The sequence below is a fragment of the Stereum hirsutum genome (genome assembly GCF_000264905.1).
Source record: "Stereum hirsutum FP-91666 SS1 unplaced genomic scaffold STEHIscaffold_10, whole genome shotgun sequence".
In the NCBI taxonomy this organism is placed as follows: Eukaryota; Fungi; Basidiomycota; class Agaricomycetes; order Russulales; family Stereaceae; genus Stereum; species Stereum hirsutum.
Genome location: NW_006763140.1, coordinates 1,722,593 through 1,741,759, shown reverse-complemented (window position 1 = coordinate 1,741,759; position 19,167 = coordinate 1,722,593). Strand labels below are relative to the sequence as shown.

The following is a 19,167-nucleotide window of genomic DNA, read 5'->3' as shown; positions in this document are numbered from 1 at the left end:
CATTGATGTCACCAGTTCCATAAATCATCAAATACGCTAAACTGGACCCCTTTTCCAACATTAAGCTGTGCACACATTAAATCAAATCAATCTGCCAAACTAAAATCATCATAATTTGTAGAATATGCATATCTATCTGACAAGTATATGGTCTCTACCTTGTGAGTATCCAATAGTCTTCCTACATAGCGGGTCCCTTCATGACTAATTGAAACTCCGTACTCATGTGTGCGGAGTTTGAATTTATTCCAGAAGAATACTGAAACACTTGGTCATTTGATTTACTGGATGTTCTAGGCCGGAGAAGTCTGAGCTGAAGAGGTCCATGGACTGGTCTATGGGACTGAAATATAGGGTTAGGGGTCTGCACGAACCTTGCGTTGCCCGTGTCGCCGCCAAACCTAACAAAGAAAAGAAGCAAAAGAAAGAGGTAGTATAAACGATGTACCTTCGTTCCTCAGGCATCGTAATTGTCCTTGTAGCACGTCAAATAGAGCTGTTCTGCAACAAATTGTTGGCGTGGCTCAGAAGGACAAAGGTAGAACAATGTATGGTGACAGTCTACATATTCTGAGCACTGACATTCTGACAATATATTAGTTTGAGCCCTTGGCCGAAGTCAAGGGGTGAGTATACTTACCCAGTACAAGAGAGCTGGATTTATCACAAGAGACTGCTATGCAATTTTAGCTGTCAATAGGTGAATCCAGGATCGGGATGTACGCACCAACTTATCAACAATGAACTCCTGACAAAGAGTGTGAGTGATGCATAGTCATGATACTACAACCCACCCACCATGCTTATGAGGATTCAAGACCTGAGACTATATGAAGCAAGAATGATGGGAAGGAGTATGAAAAACAGGGACAAAAACGGATGGGCATAGATCCACGGTTCGACCATGTCGGATTCACTCTGAATCCATTGATTTGCTTGGGTCTGTTAAGATCGGTAAGCCAAGCGCAAAGTTGACAATTAAATTACTTACCACAGCCGTGCTTGCTTGGCGATAGATTGTGTCGAATGAAGATCGGTGTAATTGAGGATCTATACATACCTATGAGAGTTCAAATCGAAGGCGGTCAGCCGACTTGCTTACCTATCTTCATTTTCCATAGAGTGAGAACGGTTGGCCCTTTGGCACTGGCAGTGGCAGCGGTGGCAACAAAAGCTTGTGTGTCTGAAAGTGCCGCCTGAGAATGATTAGCAATCAATAGATGACAGACTACAACTGCATAATCCTCTGTCTTACCGCCACCGTTTGAACCATCTTGCCTATCAAAACCCAGTTAGTAAGAAGAGGAGAGCTCGAAATGAAAGAGAAAAGAACACATCACCTTCATGACATAGGGTCTGGAGAAGTTCCTCAGTGGCTTTGTCCCAGATATTGACACTTCCTCTTGGTGACCCACATACAATTGCACGCCCTTGGTGGCCGTAGGCTACGGACACCATGAAGTTATGGTTGATATCTGAAGGGGTACATACCTATAGCGGCGAATAGGACTCAAATCCAAGAAAAGATGATATACATCTACTCCATCAATGCTGTTTGAAATGGTGATATGCCTCTCGCGTCGATTGATGCTACTACATCAGAAATGTACGTGGTATTGAGCGAGAACGAGCGATTTTACAATGGCAAGGGGGTGAGACTCCAAACTCATTCACTCAAAGACCCACGAGATCGGAAATTGCTCGAGTAGAACATGCATTCATACATGGAAAGCTGTCTTTGCAGAGTAATCCTTCCCAGACGGATTGTACAGTAGGAGTGCTTGCTCGAGTACCTAATACAAGCCATCACTGCAGCGTATTCCGTCCTAGACAGATTGTGCAGTGAGCAGCTAGTGCCACATCTAACGTGATGTGTGTGCTGTGCAATCCGTCTGAGACGGAAAGTCAGCACCACTGTTTACTCTCTGTAATTATTGTGTCACGTGTTTTGCATTATGGTATGTGTGCAGCGTGGACTGTTGTACAGTGTGTACTCTATAGGGCCCAACCCTAATCTCTGGTTAGGTCTTTACCTAGGGTTTACTATGTAAAGGTTTTCCTAGGATCGGTGAAAAGTGCTCATAACCTAACCTAGCCAAATGCAAGAAGCTCTTGAGGTGGCGGGAAAACACAAGTCAAGCAAGACAGCTCCAGTATGGAGTTGACATATACGGAGAGGTTGTCGGCATTAATGTTGAACTGCGGGGTCCTTTCAGTCGTCATGCAGATGACAGTTGAGAAGATTGGCCAAGGTAATGAGATAGTGATAAAACACTCACCGGAAATCGATCTCAAGATGCAATCCATCAAGTACAACATTGGTGAGGCACAGGGACAGCCAGAGCGGGTCTGTTGTATGTGAGGGGGATGTCAGACAGCTTCAGAACTGCTCATACCCCACAACACTGATCTCAAACTCTGCTGATGAGTTCATCAGACTCCACAGCAGCAGACACTTTGCGAAATGTGGAGCATGAGCACCGACAACAACAGACAGAACATGTACATAAAAACAAACACTCACATATAAGGACCCTCTCCTCCTCGTCTGTGTCCAGTTCCTCCTCTCCGCCTTTGTGGGTTTCAGCCGAGCGTCTATAACATGATTCGGAAAGCAAACCCGGAACCACTGGGCGATATCCTTTGGCATGTCCATGCTGATATACTCCATCTGATCCCACGGCTTGTCGGCTGCATTGGAAAAGGCGGTGCGCGATTCTCTGATGAAGATCACGCGGTATTTTGACTTGCCTGGGATAAAACAAGAGGCAAGACTAAACCTATTCTCATCCTGTCCCAAAAATAAATAGTACATGAATGGGACCAAATGTGAAGAGAACATAAAACTGACTCACTTCCGGCTGAGGACCTGAGTGCGAGATAGTGGGCCATGTCAGTTTAAACCCACAACAGCGATAGAGCACAAAGACGAACCTCTGAAGATGACATTATCGAACCCAAGTGTATTTGGGAAGGTTCAGAGTCTGCGTGAGAAACCAGCAGATGAATGAGCCAGTGCAGAAGTCACACTGAATACAGAGGGGTGAAGCAATGTTCCCATTCCGGAGAGTACTTCAGTCAAGCAGTGCACAGATGAGTGATCGCCGAGCAGTGGTCAGAGATGGTGGTGGTAGAGGATCAAGAGTGATTTAGGTGCCCGTGAATGCATGGCTGAACCTTAGTCTCACTCCGCTGATGAGGTGGCCAGGTTCCCGGGCTCTGTCAGCCTTCAGCTTCTGAGTGCCGCCCAAAGTGGAGAACACTTTACACAGTGATGCGCATCTGATATGTCGCAGCAATCTGATCAAAACCATCTTGACAACAACCACCACCATCTCCATCCGCATCTACGTGCTCTCAGCACCGTCAGTTGTAGAATGAACACAATGTCTGACCCAAAAAGAGGCAGGGTGAGCAGAGCCCATGTGCTGGACTGGTCAAATAAATATCACTCAAATTAACTCAGTCTCAGAGTGCCTCTTCTGACGATGAACAGAATGACGATGGCTTTAGGGAAGCAAATGTGGAGGTGACACATTCACTGAATTGGTGGTCGGGTTAGTTCATTGCTCACATTGGCATAGCCTCGGACACCCTCGCCGGACGGCAGCCCATATAACGATGATGATTTAGAAGGACACCACCTAGAGGTGAGAGCTTGACCAATTTGATAGCCTCGATCATATCTCACACAATATGACACAATTTCGTGCAAATGTAGCTCCCAGACCGTTCCGATACGGAGGTAGTCGAAAGTGAGACGGAAAGTGAGCTAGAGAAGCCGAAGAAAAAGAAGAAAAAGACAACCAAGACGAAGAAGGCAGCAAAGATGAGCTGTTTCTCCCGTCCAGTCTGTGCTATTCAGCCTGTAGTTAACATATTGGACCCAGCCGTGGATCGCTTACCCTATCAAAGCTCCCAGTAACGTCCTTGTATCAGGGAAGTCTACTAAGCAAAAATGAAAGAACACGTCCCCGGAGACATGCCTTGAGGCCGATATTGCCCAGTTAACAAAAAACATCAAATCGGTCCTCAGTGGAGCACAGAGGGTTAACTTAGACGTGACTTTTGAGGAGCTCATACTCAAGTCTACAGGGCAGTTACTTAAGCCGAATGGTAAGGAGGGGGAGAAGCTTTCCAGAGCTGAATATTTGCAGGAGTTAGAGGCATATGCGGATACGGGTCTCCAGAACACGCCCGACATCCCCTTCACCACACTGTACTACACAAGCGACAATTACCTGGTTACAGTGTATCTTGGGGTACGTATCATCAACTCTCATGCACCTCGTACGAGGCCAGCAGACAAGGACGTGAATGACCAGTCAAACGGCTGTACGGAGGATGATTTGGAGAAAGCCAAGGCTGATGACTTGCAGATATATCACGATGGCATTCCGGTAAGAGCATTCTGTGACATTGGAATTATTCACGTTCAAACACGACAGAACAGGAGAGGCTATTACTTCAGTAGAAACAGTCACTTCAGCAACTGGCCTCTCACAACCTAAACAACTGAACGAAAACAGCCTTCATTACACTGAACCAGACGAGCTGAAACACCACATCTGCCGCTACATTAATTGCAATAACCAGGAGGAAGCTGAGTGTAAAGGCATCTATCATTATTGTCTGCATTGCTGGTTGCAGCAAGGGCACCCCAATACAGCAAGTTCATCCTAAACTCTCTTGCTTCATATCTAATAATAATGTGTTGCAGCCCATGACTGTTTCTAAGGATACCATGTGATCCGCCTCCTTCATCACCGGTTACCGCGCCCATCTCAAAAACACCAAAATCATCAATACTATGGTGGACAAACTCTTGCAGTGTTTCTTCTCCGACAAGCATGCGGAGTACACACAAGCTTTCGAGGCTGGGAAGACATTCAATGAGGATATTGGGCCGTTCATTGGGAGGGCATTCCTGTACAAGGTTCAGACTGATGACATCCACTTTGACGTTCACGATGATCTCACTGTAGACATTGTGGACGGCCACTTTCATGGAGGAGAGTTTAAAGTGCCGCAACTCAATGCTCGGCTCAGGTAAATGTTCAATCACTATGATAATGCAGCAGAAACTGACTGTTGCATCAGATTTCGCTCAGGCAATGTTTTCCTCGGGTTCACCCCATTTTTGGCCCATAGAGTCTCACCTTAGATGGCAAAAGCAAATCTTGCAGAGGAGGACATTGGCGTTACAGCAGGGATATTCTCTGTTGTGCGCTTCTTTCATTAGAAGGTGTTAGAGCAACTGAAGGGGAAAAGGCCGGGCTGGGGGGTTAGTACGAACTTTGGATGGTGGCTTGATCAGGGTCCGGCATTTTGAAGACGTTTGTTTATTTTAGTCGGGCCACTTGTACACAGTGTCTGCATGGTTTTGTCTTGCAATTGAACGGCTGGGGTTATGTAACTCATAAGACCCTGAAGCTCTTAGTGGGCTGGAAATCTTGGCGTCGACACCTTGGTAGAAAATCCGTAGTGGTGTCGACACCGTGCTAGAAAATTCATAGTGGTGTGTAGTCACCATGCTATGGAATCTCAGGTGTAGATGTAAGCCATTTATAAAGGTACCTGCTAGTAAGAAGTGGGTCCTTTACAAAGGTTCCTCTGGCCCAAGAATTATAAATGTCAGTACTGGGCTGGCTACTGGAGCGGCCGATGGATAATTCTGGGTGACCGGTGGCCCAGGGCGATGGGGTAGGGTATACGAGGGTGGTCCTGGGGGTAGCGTAGGGGGTAGGGGTGCTGGAGAATGGCTAAGATGGGTAGGTAGGGTGTATATAGTGAAACAGGCTGGGTTATGTATGGATAAAATGGGGAATATAGGCAGGGATAATTGTAGGGTGAATAAAGATGGAACGGTGGCCGATAAAAATATGGATAAATGGTGGAATAATAGTGGTGAGATGGAGACGTCGATAAGAGGCGCAAAATGAGTCCAAGCGATAAGGGGGCAAATGCAGCGATTAGTTATCGATGACGATGAGTCTAGCGCAAAAAGAGAGAAGCAGAGAACCCATTCTAAGGCTAGTAGAGAGAGATATGAGTCTCAGAGATCAGTTAGGAGCTAAGCAGAACGTTCTGAGGCAATTTAAAGTGTAAAGCCCATAACCTGTGAAGCACAGATAATTAGGCGCTTGAAGAAATGACTGTGAGAAGCGTCACTGTCAATGATATTGCCCTCACAAAGTAATAGAAAAAGAAAGAGACGAAATCTATAGTAAGTCTCACCTGTGAGAAGCATCACTGTCAATGATAAAGAGACAAGGACACTTCCCACAAGTTAAAAGGATGTGCTTCGGCACTTACCGGTATACTATACAGTTGGAAAATTAACTTCCTAAACGGGACGCAGAGTGGTGGATCCCGAGGCGCGGAATCCGGCGTTCTGCGGACGGCTTGGTGGCGAAATAACTAAAGTCATAACTCTGCAGTAAGTGATCCTATCAGTCCCGGAAAATTTGTTAACATATCAGGAAATTTCCCTCTGTCTCGTCGTGATACTCCGGACATATAGATCCATGCATCTGCTGCTGCCCCTTCTGTCCCACTGAGCAAGTACCTGAATTTCAGCTCAAAATCACAGCACGCAACAATGTTCTGCGTGACGCCTCCTTTCTGATTCCACAAACTCTGTACATCCTCTGCAGATGCTGTTGCATCAGCATGTGTGCCGTCCATTGCTCCAAGTGCTTTTTTGAAGAACGGATAGAAGCGGGGGTTGTTGTACATATGTGGTGCAGAACGGGAGCATCCACGAAGGGAAGATGGACATAGGTTGGATAGAATCGATGGTGGGGAAGAGAAAAGAAATGATCTACGTGTTTCCATTAGTGTAGCCCTAGAAATTGTAGCATTACTTACTTGGCAATAGGTTCGTTAGAGCGCTGAAAATGTTCACCAACATGCCGAACATTGAGTACGACAGGTATAGGAAAGATGCCAAGTTGCTCTTCGAGGGAACAAACAGTGACAAGAGTCACCATGGCCAAGTAGCGGCAATTCTTGTAGAAGTGTGTAGAACGTGTTGTGGTATAGCCCAAGCTCGGAATGAATTCGATCAGGATGGCGTTGTAAGAGTTCAAACATCCATCCTTGCCCTGAAAGGCCTGAGGTGTGGTTGGCAGCCGAACAGACCGTAACACACAGGTGAGTCGTCTGTCAAAGTAGCTTGCATTGTTGTGTTGAGCCTTCGTGTTTGATACTTAGGGTTTTTTTCGGCCACTTGGCCTTGTTTATGACATTTAACATAGCATGGCTTTCAAAGAATCAATGTTCAAAACTCATCTCCACATGGTTTTCCGAGTGGTATCCAGTGATGGCAGAATTCATGATTAACCTCCTAACAGCCGTGAGCCAATTTGCTGCCGGTTTGCTTCTAGGGTTATATCAACCCACCCTTTCACCAGGAACATTCACTCGGTCTCGTCGTAATACTCCGGACACTCCCTCCCGACGAGGCAGACCTCAAGCCCTAAGCCCCATCATCTCCGCAAACTTCTGCACTTTAACCCTATATGCTCAGTCCGGATCGTCCCCTTCTCCACCTCATCTCTCAACAAATAGAACCGCAAGTCCAGATGCTTCATACGCCCATGGTGCTCCGGATTCTTCGCCACTTGAAGCACAGACTGATTGTCAATGTAGAGGGTAGAAGGAGAGTGGAGTGAATAACCAAAGGAAGTGAGCAAGTTGCGAAGGAAGAGGATCTCCTGGCCAGCAGTGGTAGCAGCGACATATTCGGCTTCTGTGGTAGACAGGGCAACAGTGGATTGAAGGCGAGATTGCCAGGAAATAGCGCCGGTCCCCATCTTGACGAGATAACCAAAGGTGGAACGTCCAGAATCCGGATTGCCTGCATGATCGGCGTCGGTGTAGTGTGGAAGAGCCGAGTGGAGGAAGAGGATGTGGGAGAATAAGTGAGTTTGTAGTCAAGAGAGCCCTCGAGATAGCGAAAGAGGTGCTTGATCGCTTTCCAATGCTGAAGGCCTGGATTCTGGCTGAAGCGAGCAAGGACTCCGACGCTGTGAGCTATGTCTGGACGAGTGGCGATCACAAGGTAGGCCAAGGCTCCGACGGCATTGATATAAGGAATAGAGCGCATCTGCAGCTCCTCTTCGTACGACTGGGGCGCCATGGAGGTGGAAAGGCGAATGGAAGGATCAAGGGGAGTGGGAACCAGACTGCAATCGGAGGTCTAAGACGTACTGGCGTTGAGAGAGTCGAATGGTACGATTGGGACGATCCCGTTCGATAGAAACACCTAGAAGAAAGGAAGTAGGACCAAGATCGCGAAGTTTGAAGTGAGATTTGAGCTCCCACTTGATACGGTCGACTTCACCCTTGGATTTTGCAGCAATCGTCATATCGTCAATGAAGACGGGTATGATAATGCGCGAATCACCTTGACCAAAGACCCAGATACTGTGCTCACAGAGAATCCGCTTGAATCCCATCTCCTCTAACCTCTTGTTCAACGTCTCATGCCAAACCCTTCCAGCCTGATGGGAGGCGGCTTTGAGCGAGATTCAGTTGTTAGTGGAGAATGGGACGTTTGAGCTCGTCGAGTTACCAAGGGGAGCGAAGGCTATAGGGAGTAGATGGGGATTCAAGGTGAAACGGAATGCGGACGGTTCGATTGAGCGGGTATAAGGCAAGTTTGGTGGCCCAAGGCTTCTCTCAGCGTCCTGGATTCGACTACCACGAAACCTTCGCTCCTACACCTCGCTGGGCAGCTCCACGCGCCGTTCTCGTCCTAGCCGCCTTCGAGGATCTCTATCTAGAGAGCGTCGCCATCTCATCCGCTTTCCTCAACGGTACGCTCAAGGAGACCGTGTTTATGCGCCAACCCGAGGGATTCAAGGAGAAGGGAGCTGCATGGGTGTGGAGGTTGAAGATTTCTGTTTCTCCTTCGGCTCCTGCTTCATCGCCTCCTTAAACGATCTGGGCTCTCCATCGTGCGACGACGTCTTCAACGCATGGGCAAACTCGCAGGCCTGATTGAGGGTCAGATACTCCGTCCCCTTAAAGTCCGATCCGGTCGAAACCAGCGCAGCAGAGTCGTAGGCATCACTATCTTCGTCCTCCGACTCCCAAGATAGGATCTGGAATCCGAGTTTCTCTCCAAGTGGGAGTATCCGGAGTCGTCCCCAAAGGGTCAGGGCTATCGTCACCTACGAGAGGCCTATGGATGCGAGGGGTGTCAGGAATAGAAGCTCAGAGGGGGCTGATGGCCCAGCAAACACAGACACAGACACAGAGATGGGGTACAGAGACAAGGGTAAGGGTATGTACATGGACGAGTTGTTGCAACCTAACCCTAACCCTAAACGGGGAGAACTCCAACTGTGCCACAGTGGCCCCACAAACGTCCGCCACAACCACGACCGCGTCTGGAAGTGAGGAGTAGGGAGACGAAGAGGATCCGGAGACACCGAGCGAGGTGGGACAGAAGGAGTGCGATGAGGAGGACGATCGTTGCGTTGCTCAATGGCGTTCTCATTGAGAGAATTGTCTGGACGAGTAGAATGGCCTGGATTGCGTCTAGGAGGAGGAGATGGTGATCGCTCTGGAGTGGGAGATGGAGAGGGAGATGAATCGGGCGAAGGGGTACGAGGATGTGGCGGTGGCACGTGATGAGGGGGCTGAGGAGGGGCTAAGTCGACGTGCTGTGGAGCTGGGGGAGGTGGCGGATTAATAAACTTGCCAGAGGCGTACAATTCTCCCTCCTGATCCGTCAGACCAGAGTAATAAGCCAGAGTGGAGTTACCAGGGAAGAAGTGGTCATCGAACACAGCATGAGAGCTGATGACGATCCCACGCTCAACCGGGTCCCAAAACTGCCACGCTTTCACTCCCTTCCCATACCCCACGAAGATACACTTGCGAGTGTTATCTCACTTGGTCTTCGTGGCCCATGTAACTCAATGGGCCCATCCAAAACTCGACAAAAAAACATGTTCTTTAGTCACATTTGAGAGTAATTTCAAGGACTACGTGTCCGGAGTTAGCTCGTCCGAAGCGAAGGAGATTAGGGAGTGGAATCAGAGGAAGGCAAAGGCTAGTGGGGAGATTTGGTTGTTGGTCGAGGAGAATCAGAAGGCGCATATCAGGAAGGAGAAGGGAGATCCGAAGGCGATGTGGGAGAAGTTGGCATATCTCTATGTGCAGAAGAAGACTGGTAGGCGATTTGACGCTTATTCTGAGCTCTTCTCCACTCGTCTCCAAGAGGGAGAGTCCCTCTCCAACCTCGTTGCTCGCGTCGACCTCTACATCTCCCATATCAAAGAGCGCTGCCCTGCCAAGTTCTCCCTTGACGACCTCGACTCCGAATTATCGTCCATGACGCTCATCAAGGCCCTCCCTTCCGATTACAACAACTTCGTCACCTTCCTTACCCTCTCCGACGACCTCTCCCTCGACAACGTCACCCAATCCTTCTCCAATGAGGAGCAATCCCGCAAACGTCGTGCCCTGCAGAATGAAGACACTCCTGAGCTCGCTATGGCCGCCGCTCTCAAGCCTCTGTGCTACTTCTGCGACTCTCCCTCCCACATCGTTCGTGATTGTCCTGAGATGAAGTCCGCGTCGTCATTGGCCAAGCAGAAGTCGTCTGGATCGTCTACGTCGTCGTCATCGCATTCTGGAGGCCAAGGGAAGCGTGGGGGTCGTGGTAGAGGTAGAGGGAAGGGAGCGAACGCGAATGAAGCCCAAGGAGGGGCTTCTACGCCGTCGTCTGGCTCGGGAGAGACTCCTAAGGAGGAGAAAGCCGGTCATGCAAGTGCTCTTTCATCGTCAGCTCGCCCCACTTGGCTCCGTTCTCGTGCAGCCACTGACTGGAGATGAGCTCAATTTCTGCTACATACGACGGGGTGTTTTCCTCAACAAAAACTGCTTGGTATCAAGTATCGGGTCTTACCCTGCAGATCATGGGTTATTGACCAGAGTTCAGTTCATTTCATTTGAAGACTTGAGGTGGGGTCTCTGAGCATACTACCCCAAAGAAGAGCATAATCCTTTTAGGTTGTTGGGACAGGCCTAGAGCAGGAGGCATCTTGAAGAGCTTGGAGCACTTTCTGTTGGTTTTTGCCACCTTGAGTCGTACAAGAAGGCAAGTCACTTTGGGAGGAGTCCTTCATGAGTCTCAGTAGAAATTACAGAAGCCCATTTGAAAAATATGAACCTAGATTCCGGCTGAAGTGAGCAAGGACTCTGACACTGTGAGCCGGCTGCAGGTTCTGGTGTGTCTTCAACTAGGCCTTCAGCATTGGAAAGCCATGAAGCATCTCTTCTCAAGGGCTCATCCACTTATTCCCCCACTTTCACCTCCACTTCCTCCACTGAGCTCTTCCACACCTGTACCGACGCTAATCATGCAGGGAATCCGGACTCTGGACGATCCGCTGCTGGTTACAGTGATCCACCGGTCCTTTGGGCACCACTACTCCTTTGGGAAGTTTTACATGCGTGTGGAGTAATAGGACGAGCCATTGGGAAGGGGCTGTTTTCGGCATTCTCCGTTTTGGGCAAGCACCGGTCCTTTGGGCACCCCCTTTTACACTCTGCAGGTGGAGACAGCTGTTGGCGCCGTCCGGGTCAATAACAAAATGTACTCTTATGTTCATTTAGAATGATATGAATGAGAAGGAAACCCTTGAGAATGTTGTCTCGCACGAGAGGGAGGGCGTTGCATTTTGCTGCCCAAAGGACCGGTGCATCACTGTATCTCGTTAAGATGGGCACTGGCGCGATTTCCTGCCAATCTCGCCTTCAATCCATGGTTGCTCTCTCTACCACACAAGCCGGATACGTCGCTGCAACCACTGCTGGTCAAGAGAAGGATTCCTCTTCCTTCGTAATTTGCTCACTTCCTTTGGTTATTCACTCGACTCTCCTTCCACCTCACTTCAGAGGGAATTTTCCTCCGCGGGGATGTCATGGAGAATCAAAATATACACAAGATTTGCGCCAGGATGTTCCGAACGAGATTGAATGCCTTTATCCGACGAGTAAGCTCCAAAAACAGGTGAGTTCGGAAACAACACTCACGATGCTGAGCGGGCCCAAAAATAGCTCTCCTCTTGCATGCCTCTTGACTTACTTTTGACTTCACTCCCTCTTCTCCACATACTCACTTGCCATTTGACGCTCTCTCTCGTTCTCCTCCAGGCACGACGTCAGTAAGCGACGACGTGATCCGTGCGCAACCTCCGCACCGCTCTACATAAAGACCGCCGCGCCGCCATCCCCCCCCTGCCTTCCTCCCTCCCTCCATATCGCACTCTTCCTCCCTCTGCCCCTCCCTCCGTTTTTGGCATTCCTTAAGGCTTCTCACTCGACGTCGCTGTTATGAGGTATGCATCAGCATGCACAGCTGTTCTGTTCCAGCCGTTAAGGAAATCGTAGTCGACTTTCTCCCTCTGTTCCGTTCAGGTACTTTATTTAGTTTTGGAGCTGAACAAATGTCTGTGCTTCAAGTGATGAAGTATCTGGAGCATCATGTGCGGATGAAACATCTGAATTTGCGCTTCTATCCGTTGAGAGATGAGGTGACGATCCGGGTGGAGCATATAGCGATGGATGAGATCCCTGCTGATCTTTTGATTAAACCGCTCACTGGGGTTAAAGTGCATGATGAAGCTTAGGGGGTGAGGCCTGCCTTGTCGGGAGGGAGGATTTTAACCAAATTTGCGGGGCTCATATGGCCACTTACTGCAGAGTCGTGACCTCACTAATGAATTGAACTAACCTAACCTAACCTAACCTAAGTGTTACTTAAAGGATATGGGTGAATAACGCGGTGGGATTCATCTGGATGCTTTTGAGAGTTCATGAGATTATACCTCACTGAACACAGTCCTTGAAACTACTCCTAAATGCTATCAGACAGGTTAGTTTGTGAATTTTGGGTGAGCTGTTCACTTTCTGTACGTATGCGAAGTGAACGGCTTCCGCTTCTCCTTCCTAACGGGCACATAGGCAAGGCAACCGAAGACGCGGAAATAGGAGACATCGGGTTTCTTCTTTCTCCAAGCGACGTAGGGAATGCCGCCATTGAGAGCAGAGGTAGGCGTGCGATTGGAGACATGGATATAGGAGGAGACGGCGAGATCCCAGAACGACGGAGGGAGCTTAGCTTGGATAAGCATCGCTGTAGTAGCAAGAGCCATGTCGAGATTCGCCTTCTCCGCTAAGCCGTTTTGATGGGGTTCGTTCAGCTCGGTATGCTGGCGAAGAATCCCTTCCCTCTGCACAATACGCATCCCACTCCTTCCCAATATACTCTCCTCCCTTATGGTCCCTCAACATCTTAATCTTCCTCCCTAGCGCCTTCTCTGCATACGCCTTGAACACCCTAAAAGCCCCAAAAGCCTCACTCTTCTTCCTCAAGAACTGAACCGCCTTGAAACGTCCAGCATTGTCGATAAACGTGACCCAGTAACGATACCCGTTGAGATCGCTATGGATGAGATCGAGAGAGTGAGAGGGACGAGTAGCGGTCTTGGGAACGTTATGACGACGTTGCTTCCCTGAAAGACAAGGCTCGCAGATAGGATCGGGCGTAGAGGAGGAAGAAATGGTAAGACCGTCAACGAGCTTGAGGGTATGCATGCGTTTCACAGCGTTGTAGTTGGTATGAGAGAAACGGCGGTACCAGACAGAGAGATCGAGTAGCAAAGTAGAAAATAAACGAGCATGATGAACTCCAAACGAGGAAGTACGCCCATTGAGATAGCCGATGTTGCCGTCGACGATGGAGGCGGTAAAAAAGCAGCTCTCCAGCTCGCTTGAAAGCGACGTCACGCCCGACGATGTGAAGCTCATAGCCCTTGCTCACAGAGAGATGGAACAACGATAATAGATTCAAGGCGAGCTTGGGAACGTGCAGGACGTCATGGAACATTACAGGACGCAACTCTCTACCACTGACAATAGGAACGAACTCGATAGACCCCATCCCCTGAGAATAGATGACTGAATCGTCGGCCAAACGAACGGGGACGACGTGGGGAGAGTACGAGCAGAACCAATGACGATGAGGGGTCATGTGTGAAGAGGTGCCTGTGTCTGTGTTCCATGACAGTTCTTTTTCTCCAGCGGACAACAGAAACTATGACGCAAGGCGTCTCAATCAGCGTGAATGGGGAACATGTAATGGGTGCAGTACTAGATGATCCCGGTGGACCCAATTCAATTCAGTCCACCCTCCCTTGTTTGGTGATCCATGGCACGTGTCTAGTCTGGGATGAATGGCTTTAAAGACTCCTTCAGGATCTCTGCATCGAGCACCATGCTGTTAGGTGAGTTAATTGGGTCAACAACAAGTCATGCTTCGTTCAAGTTCAGGCAATGGTGAACTGGCCTCTGCATGCCCAAATAGGATATTTATGTCTTCTGAGGTCCAATCTGGTCGCATGTATGAGTAAGTCATGTACAAATCCCCTGGTCGTCCTCCAGACGCACCTTAAGAGACCAGAGGTATCATGTTTCTGTATGCGCAAGACTCAAATGATTTGCCTCGGTTCACACCTTTATAACCTGTTCAATCATGCATTCTAGATGCTCCTCCATGAAGGCTTCAAAGTGAACTGCGCCGGGTGCAATGATGAGGGTAATGTCGCGTCCATACTGTGCGTATACATTGGGTCTAGCTTGCACATGGGTCCAATTAAATGTTTCCGCATGAAGGACATGATTACTCAAACCATCAACAATAATCTACAGACATGGTGCTCACCAGGATCTTCAGAGACCACACGGCCTCTGAGCCTCTTTTTCGACTCTCTCTTTCTATCTACTCTATAGCCTTCTAGTCTACACTACAATCATTATTATGACCGATACTACTGGCGACACCAACGGCTCTTCACACTCCATCGGGGGTCCTTCTCCTCAGAGCGCGTTGACCAATAGCGCTGGGGCGCCTACTGCCGGTGCTTCTTTGTCCCAAAATGGAAGTCCGGCCGGCCAGCTGCCTGCTGGCGGTTCTCTCGGCACGTCCCCTCTCAGCGGCTCTCAACACGGCACGTCTCCTGTCTCGTCGACGACCGCGACACCTCTCAGAGCCTCCCAAAATGGTGCGCCTACTGGTTCATCGACTTCCGCAGCACCCACGGCCAGCGGCGTTGGCTCCAACAACACCTCGCCGATCCCAAGCGGCCGTCCTCGCGCCAATTCTTCACCTTCTTCCGTTACCGCCTCTCTCTTACCAGCGTTGGCGACTCTGCGCCCTCAAGATCGGGTTCTAGTTGACGTTTTGGCCAAAAATCTTGCCGAACAGATTGTCGCTCAGGGTAACGCGGCGGCTGGTGGTGCCAATGGTATCGGCTCCAGTACATCCCAGTCCGCTGCTCCTATCACTGGACCCAAGACTCTGTTTCGGTCGGAATCCGAGACTCAGGTGGCAACCTACGAGCAAGACGTCGTGATTCATCCCGAGATATCTACTCTCGTGGAATATGAGGTTCGCCCTCCGCTCACCCTCTTTTCGAACCGTGCTCTCCACGAGCTTCACACCAATCCCGCCGGACGTCGCTTGAAGTATAGGACCGCGAAGGGGTCCGCCACGCTCATTGATGTGGGTGCGTTCGGTAAGGAGGAGGATTTGGGGTCGGAGGGTTGGAAGGAATGTTGGAGAAACATGTTACGATGGATGAAGAGCGTGGCGGAGGTAGACGTTTATCAGCGTTGGGTTAAGCATTTCGAAGTTCTCTGCAACCTTCCGTACTTCCAGGATGAGTTCCCGGCGGTACGCGCCTTCGACATCTCCGAGCGGGCGACATAATTTAAAACCCCCTTCACTTATGTCACGGAGGTTTGGTGGACTCGTTTGCATGGCATGCGGCAGGAGGTTGCCACGAAAGCGAATAGGGAGGAGATTCAGGAGCTTAGGGCTGAGTTGTCCCGGTCTGGCGGACCTATTCGCACGGATCGCACGGATCGCGCATCTCCTGTCCGTAACCAACCTTATCCTTCGTCGTCACCAGCTCGTTCCTTTCCAGACAGCAAACCTGCGATCACGACGCGCAGAGTTTGCTTACGATGCGGTCGTCCGAACGAGGTCGCCAGTCAGTGCACCCACACCACCACCTTTCGTGGCCGTCCGGTCATCTCGCGTTACGACACCGCCCTTCGCACTCTCGTCGCCGTCGATGGCAGGTCGGAGTTTTGTTTCCAGTTCAATTTCGGGGGACGATGCAGGGGAGGGCATGCCGAGCGGATCAAGGACGTCTGCTCCGTGTGCGGAGGAGAAGATCACCATGGTGCCAGTGGAAACTGCCCAGTCTAATACATCCTTTTCTTCTTCTCCTTCAGTTCCCTTTCCCATGTTACATATTCCTTTTAATCAATCTCTCTTTCCACTTCCTCCATTAATTTCCTATCCATCTCGGTTTTCACTTCTGGCTCGTATCATCACTCCTTACAACCACTATGCCTTCGAGGCTTTCCTTTCTTCCTTTGGTCTCACAAAACAATTCCCGACCTTGGTCGAGAGCATCAAAAACGGGTTTCGCATTGGCGTACCAAACTCGTATCTCGCGGATTCCATCATCCCACCCTATCGTGCATCGGACGAGGACGGGGAGATTGACGCGTATTTGTCGGAAGAGATTGCGGCGGGCAGGATGGATGGCCCCTTCACGGAGTCGGAGATGAGGGAGTTGTGTGGTGGTCACTTTGCAGCGTGTCCAGTCCACGTGGTGACGCAGACGGACGAGAAGGGGAAGGTGAAGAAGAGGGTGGTGAGGAATATGTCGTACGCAGGGGAGCAGGGTTATTCAGTCAACGATCTCATCAACTCGGATGATTTCCCGACTCAGTGGGGTTCCGCACCAGTTGTTGCTGATATTGTGAGTTGTCATATCTAGTTGCAATCAGAAACCTTGCTCGCTGAGCCTTCCTGTCGCCCCTTTGGGTTTGATTTTGGCACCTGTGTGTGGCCTGTCCTGTCGCCCTTTTGGGTTTGAATCCTGTCGCCCTTCGGGGTTTGAATCCTGTCGCCCGTTGGGGTTTGAATCCTGTCGCCCTCTGGGGTTTGAATCCTGTCGCCCTCCGGGGTTTGAATCCTGTCGCCATTCGTGGTTTGAGCCTCATTCATGGCGGAGAGATGTCTCTCGGATGTCACGGAGAGCTAAGGACACGACGTCAGGACAGGTCACACGTTCTTGGTCTACGATGTGATGCAACGGTCGTGTGCTGACTACCTTGCGTGGGTCTAGGTGGCGGTTGCCCCTTTAGGAACACAGGCAGCGACCCTTGATATCGAGAAGGCGTATCGCGGTATTGGTGTTCATCCTGACGACAAGAAATTCATCGTTATGGCTCACCGCGGGACATACTGGCTGGATCACGCGCTGCCGTTTGGTCTGTCTTCGGCAGCCGGTCTGCAAGGAGAAGTCGCGGACGCAGTGATGGCGATATGGTCTGCGATGGGCGTTGCCCCGTCAGCGAAATGGGTCGACGATGTGGTGTTGTTCCGTTCGCCGGTTCCGAAGGTGTTAGGGCAGGGCGACGGTCACACGTATCTGTATGATCGGGAGTTGGCGAAGGCAATCATCGCGTGTCTCGGTGTGCCGTGGCACCTCCTGAAAGGGCAAGATTTCGACATCTTATTTATCTATGTCGGTTTTCTCTGGGACCTGGCACAGAGGACAGTACAGCTAACCGACGAGAAACTCCATCGCATGCTGCGGAGAGTTGTCGACTTCATCGCTAACAACTACCGTCGCCCATGCTCTTTGAAGGACATTATGAAGCTTCACGGCTCCCTTTCTCACATCACCTTCGTCTATCCTCAGGGCGCCGCACACCTCACTTCCCTTTCCTCCTTCGTTGCTTCCTTTGGCACCTCGCCGCCCACGAACGTTCGTCCACGGTTTGCGCCACCCTCCATGTGGTCAGACCTCAACTGGTGGAAGGAGTTATTGTTGGCTGGTCCGCAGGTGCGCGATCTGAAGCCGCTCGGTCCAACGAAGGATGTCGGCATCTGGGTGGACGCGTCGACGGATTGGGGTATTGGATTGGTGTGGGATGGTCGGGAGTATGCTGCGTGGCGGTGGTTGCCCGGATGGAACCACGCACCCGGATGTGACATAGGGTGGGGAGAGGCGATTGCGGTAGAGTTAGCCATCGTGCTTCTTGACCGTTTGGGTGTGGAGGATTGTCGCGTGTTGATCCGGAGTGACAACATGGGTGTCATTGGTGCCTTTCGGAAGCGACGGAGTCGCAACTGGATGGTCAACCAGTGCATTCGCCGTTCAAACGTCATTGCAATGGCTCGGAACCTCGATTTTGAATTTGTGTACGTCGCCTCTGAGGACAACTTGGCCGACCCGATCTCGCGCGGAGAGAAGGTTCCATCGTTTGTTCCCCTCCACTTATCTGTCCCGCTGCCGGGCCCTATCACATCATTCCTTGTCAATGGTTAATACAACTTCTACACCAGCGTTCGCCGATGCGAACGCGTCCTCTGTTATGGCGATACCTCGTGCTACTTATGCCGGTAGTGTTCTGGTTTCGTCTCTGCGCATGACAGACGGGCGAACGGTGCGGGCACGGAGACCCGCGGCTGGCAATGACTACATCCCTTCCATCTATCGACCCTTTGTCCCTGCGCAGGATCGCATTTTCAAGTGGACCACTCCTTACGCTCTTTACGATGCCTGAGGAACGAAGGTACATCGTTTATACTACCTCTTTCTTTTGCTTCTTTTCTTTGTTAGGTTTGGCGGCGACACGGGCAACGCAAGGTTCGTGCAGACCCCTAACCCTATATTTCAGTCCCATAGACCAGTCCATGGACCTCTTCAGCTCAGACTTCTCCGGCCTAGAACATCCAGTAAATCAAATGACCAAGTGTTTCAGTATTCTTCTGGAATAAATTCAAACTCCGCACACATGAGTACGGAGTTTCAATTAGTCATGAAGGGACCCGCTATGTAGGAAGACTATTGGATACTCACAAGGTAGAGACCATATACTTGTCAGATAGATATGCATATTCTACAAATTATGATGATTTTAGTTTGGCAGATTGATTTGATTTAATGTGTGCACAGCTTAATGTTGGAAAAGGGGTCCAGTTTAGCGTATTTGATGATTTATGGAACTGGTGACATCAATGTTATGGGCACCAGATATGACTATGATAGACTTGATTAT

The 19,167-nt window shown here is 50.0% G+C and overlaps 3 protein-coding genes across 3 annotated transcripts; 2 read left to right on the top strand and 1 right to left on the bottom strand.

Annotated features, from left to right (window-relative positions):
- Positions 1-2,380: 2,380 nt before the first annotated feature.
- On the bottom strand, positions 2,381-2,949 carry STEHIDRAFT_158871 (uncharacterized protein; the record flags this gene model as incomplete). The annotated part of the gene is made up of 4 exons (XM_007306194.1): positions 2,381-2,455; positions 2,525-2,791; positions 2,856-2,861; positions 2,935-2,949. 4 exons carry the CDS (start codon positions 2,947-2,949, stop codon positions 2,381-2,383), a joined length of 363 nt encoding a protein of 120 aa, XP_007306256.1.
- Positions 2,950-3,386: 437 nt separating this feature from the next.
- Positions 3,387-5,164, top strand: STEHIDRAFT_158870 (uncharacterized protein; the record flags this gene model as incomplete). Its single annotated transcript, XM_007306193.1, has 7 exons — positions 3,387-3,410; positions 3,473-3,529; positions 3,585-3,650; positions 3,722-3,767; positions 4,096-4,400; positions 4,832-5,049; positions 5,101-5,164. 7 exons carry the CDS (start codon positions 3,387-3,389, stop codon positions 5,162-5,164), a joined length of 780 nt encoding a protein of 259 aa, XP_007306255.1.
- Positions 5,165-10,044: 4,880 nt separating this feature from the next.
- On the top strand, positions 10,045-10,485 carry STEHIDRAFT_32700 (uncharacterized protein; the record flags this gene model as incomplete). Its single annotated transcript, XM_007305660.1, has 1 exon — positions 10,045-10,485. A coding segment is annotated over one exon (441 nt), but the record flags the coding sequence as incomplete, so codon positions are not given.
- Positions 10,486-19,167: the final 8,682 nt, after the last annotated feature.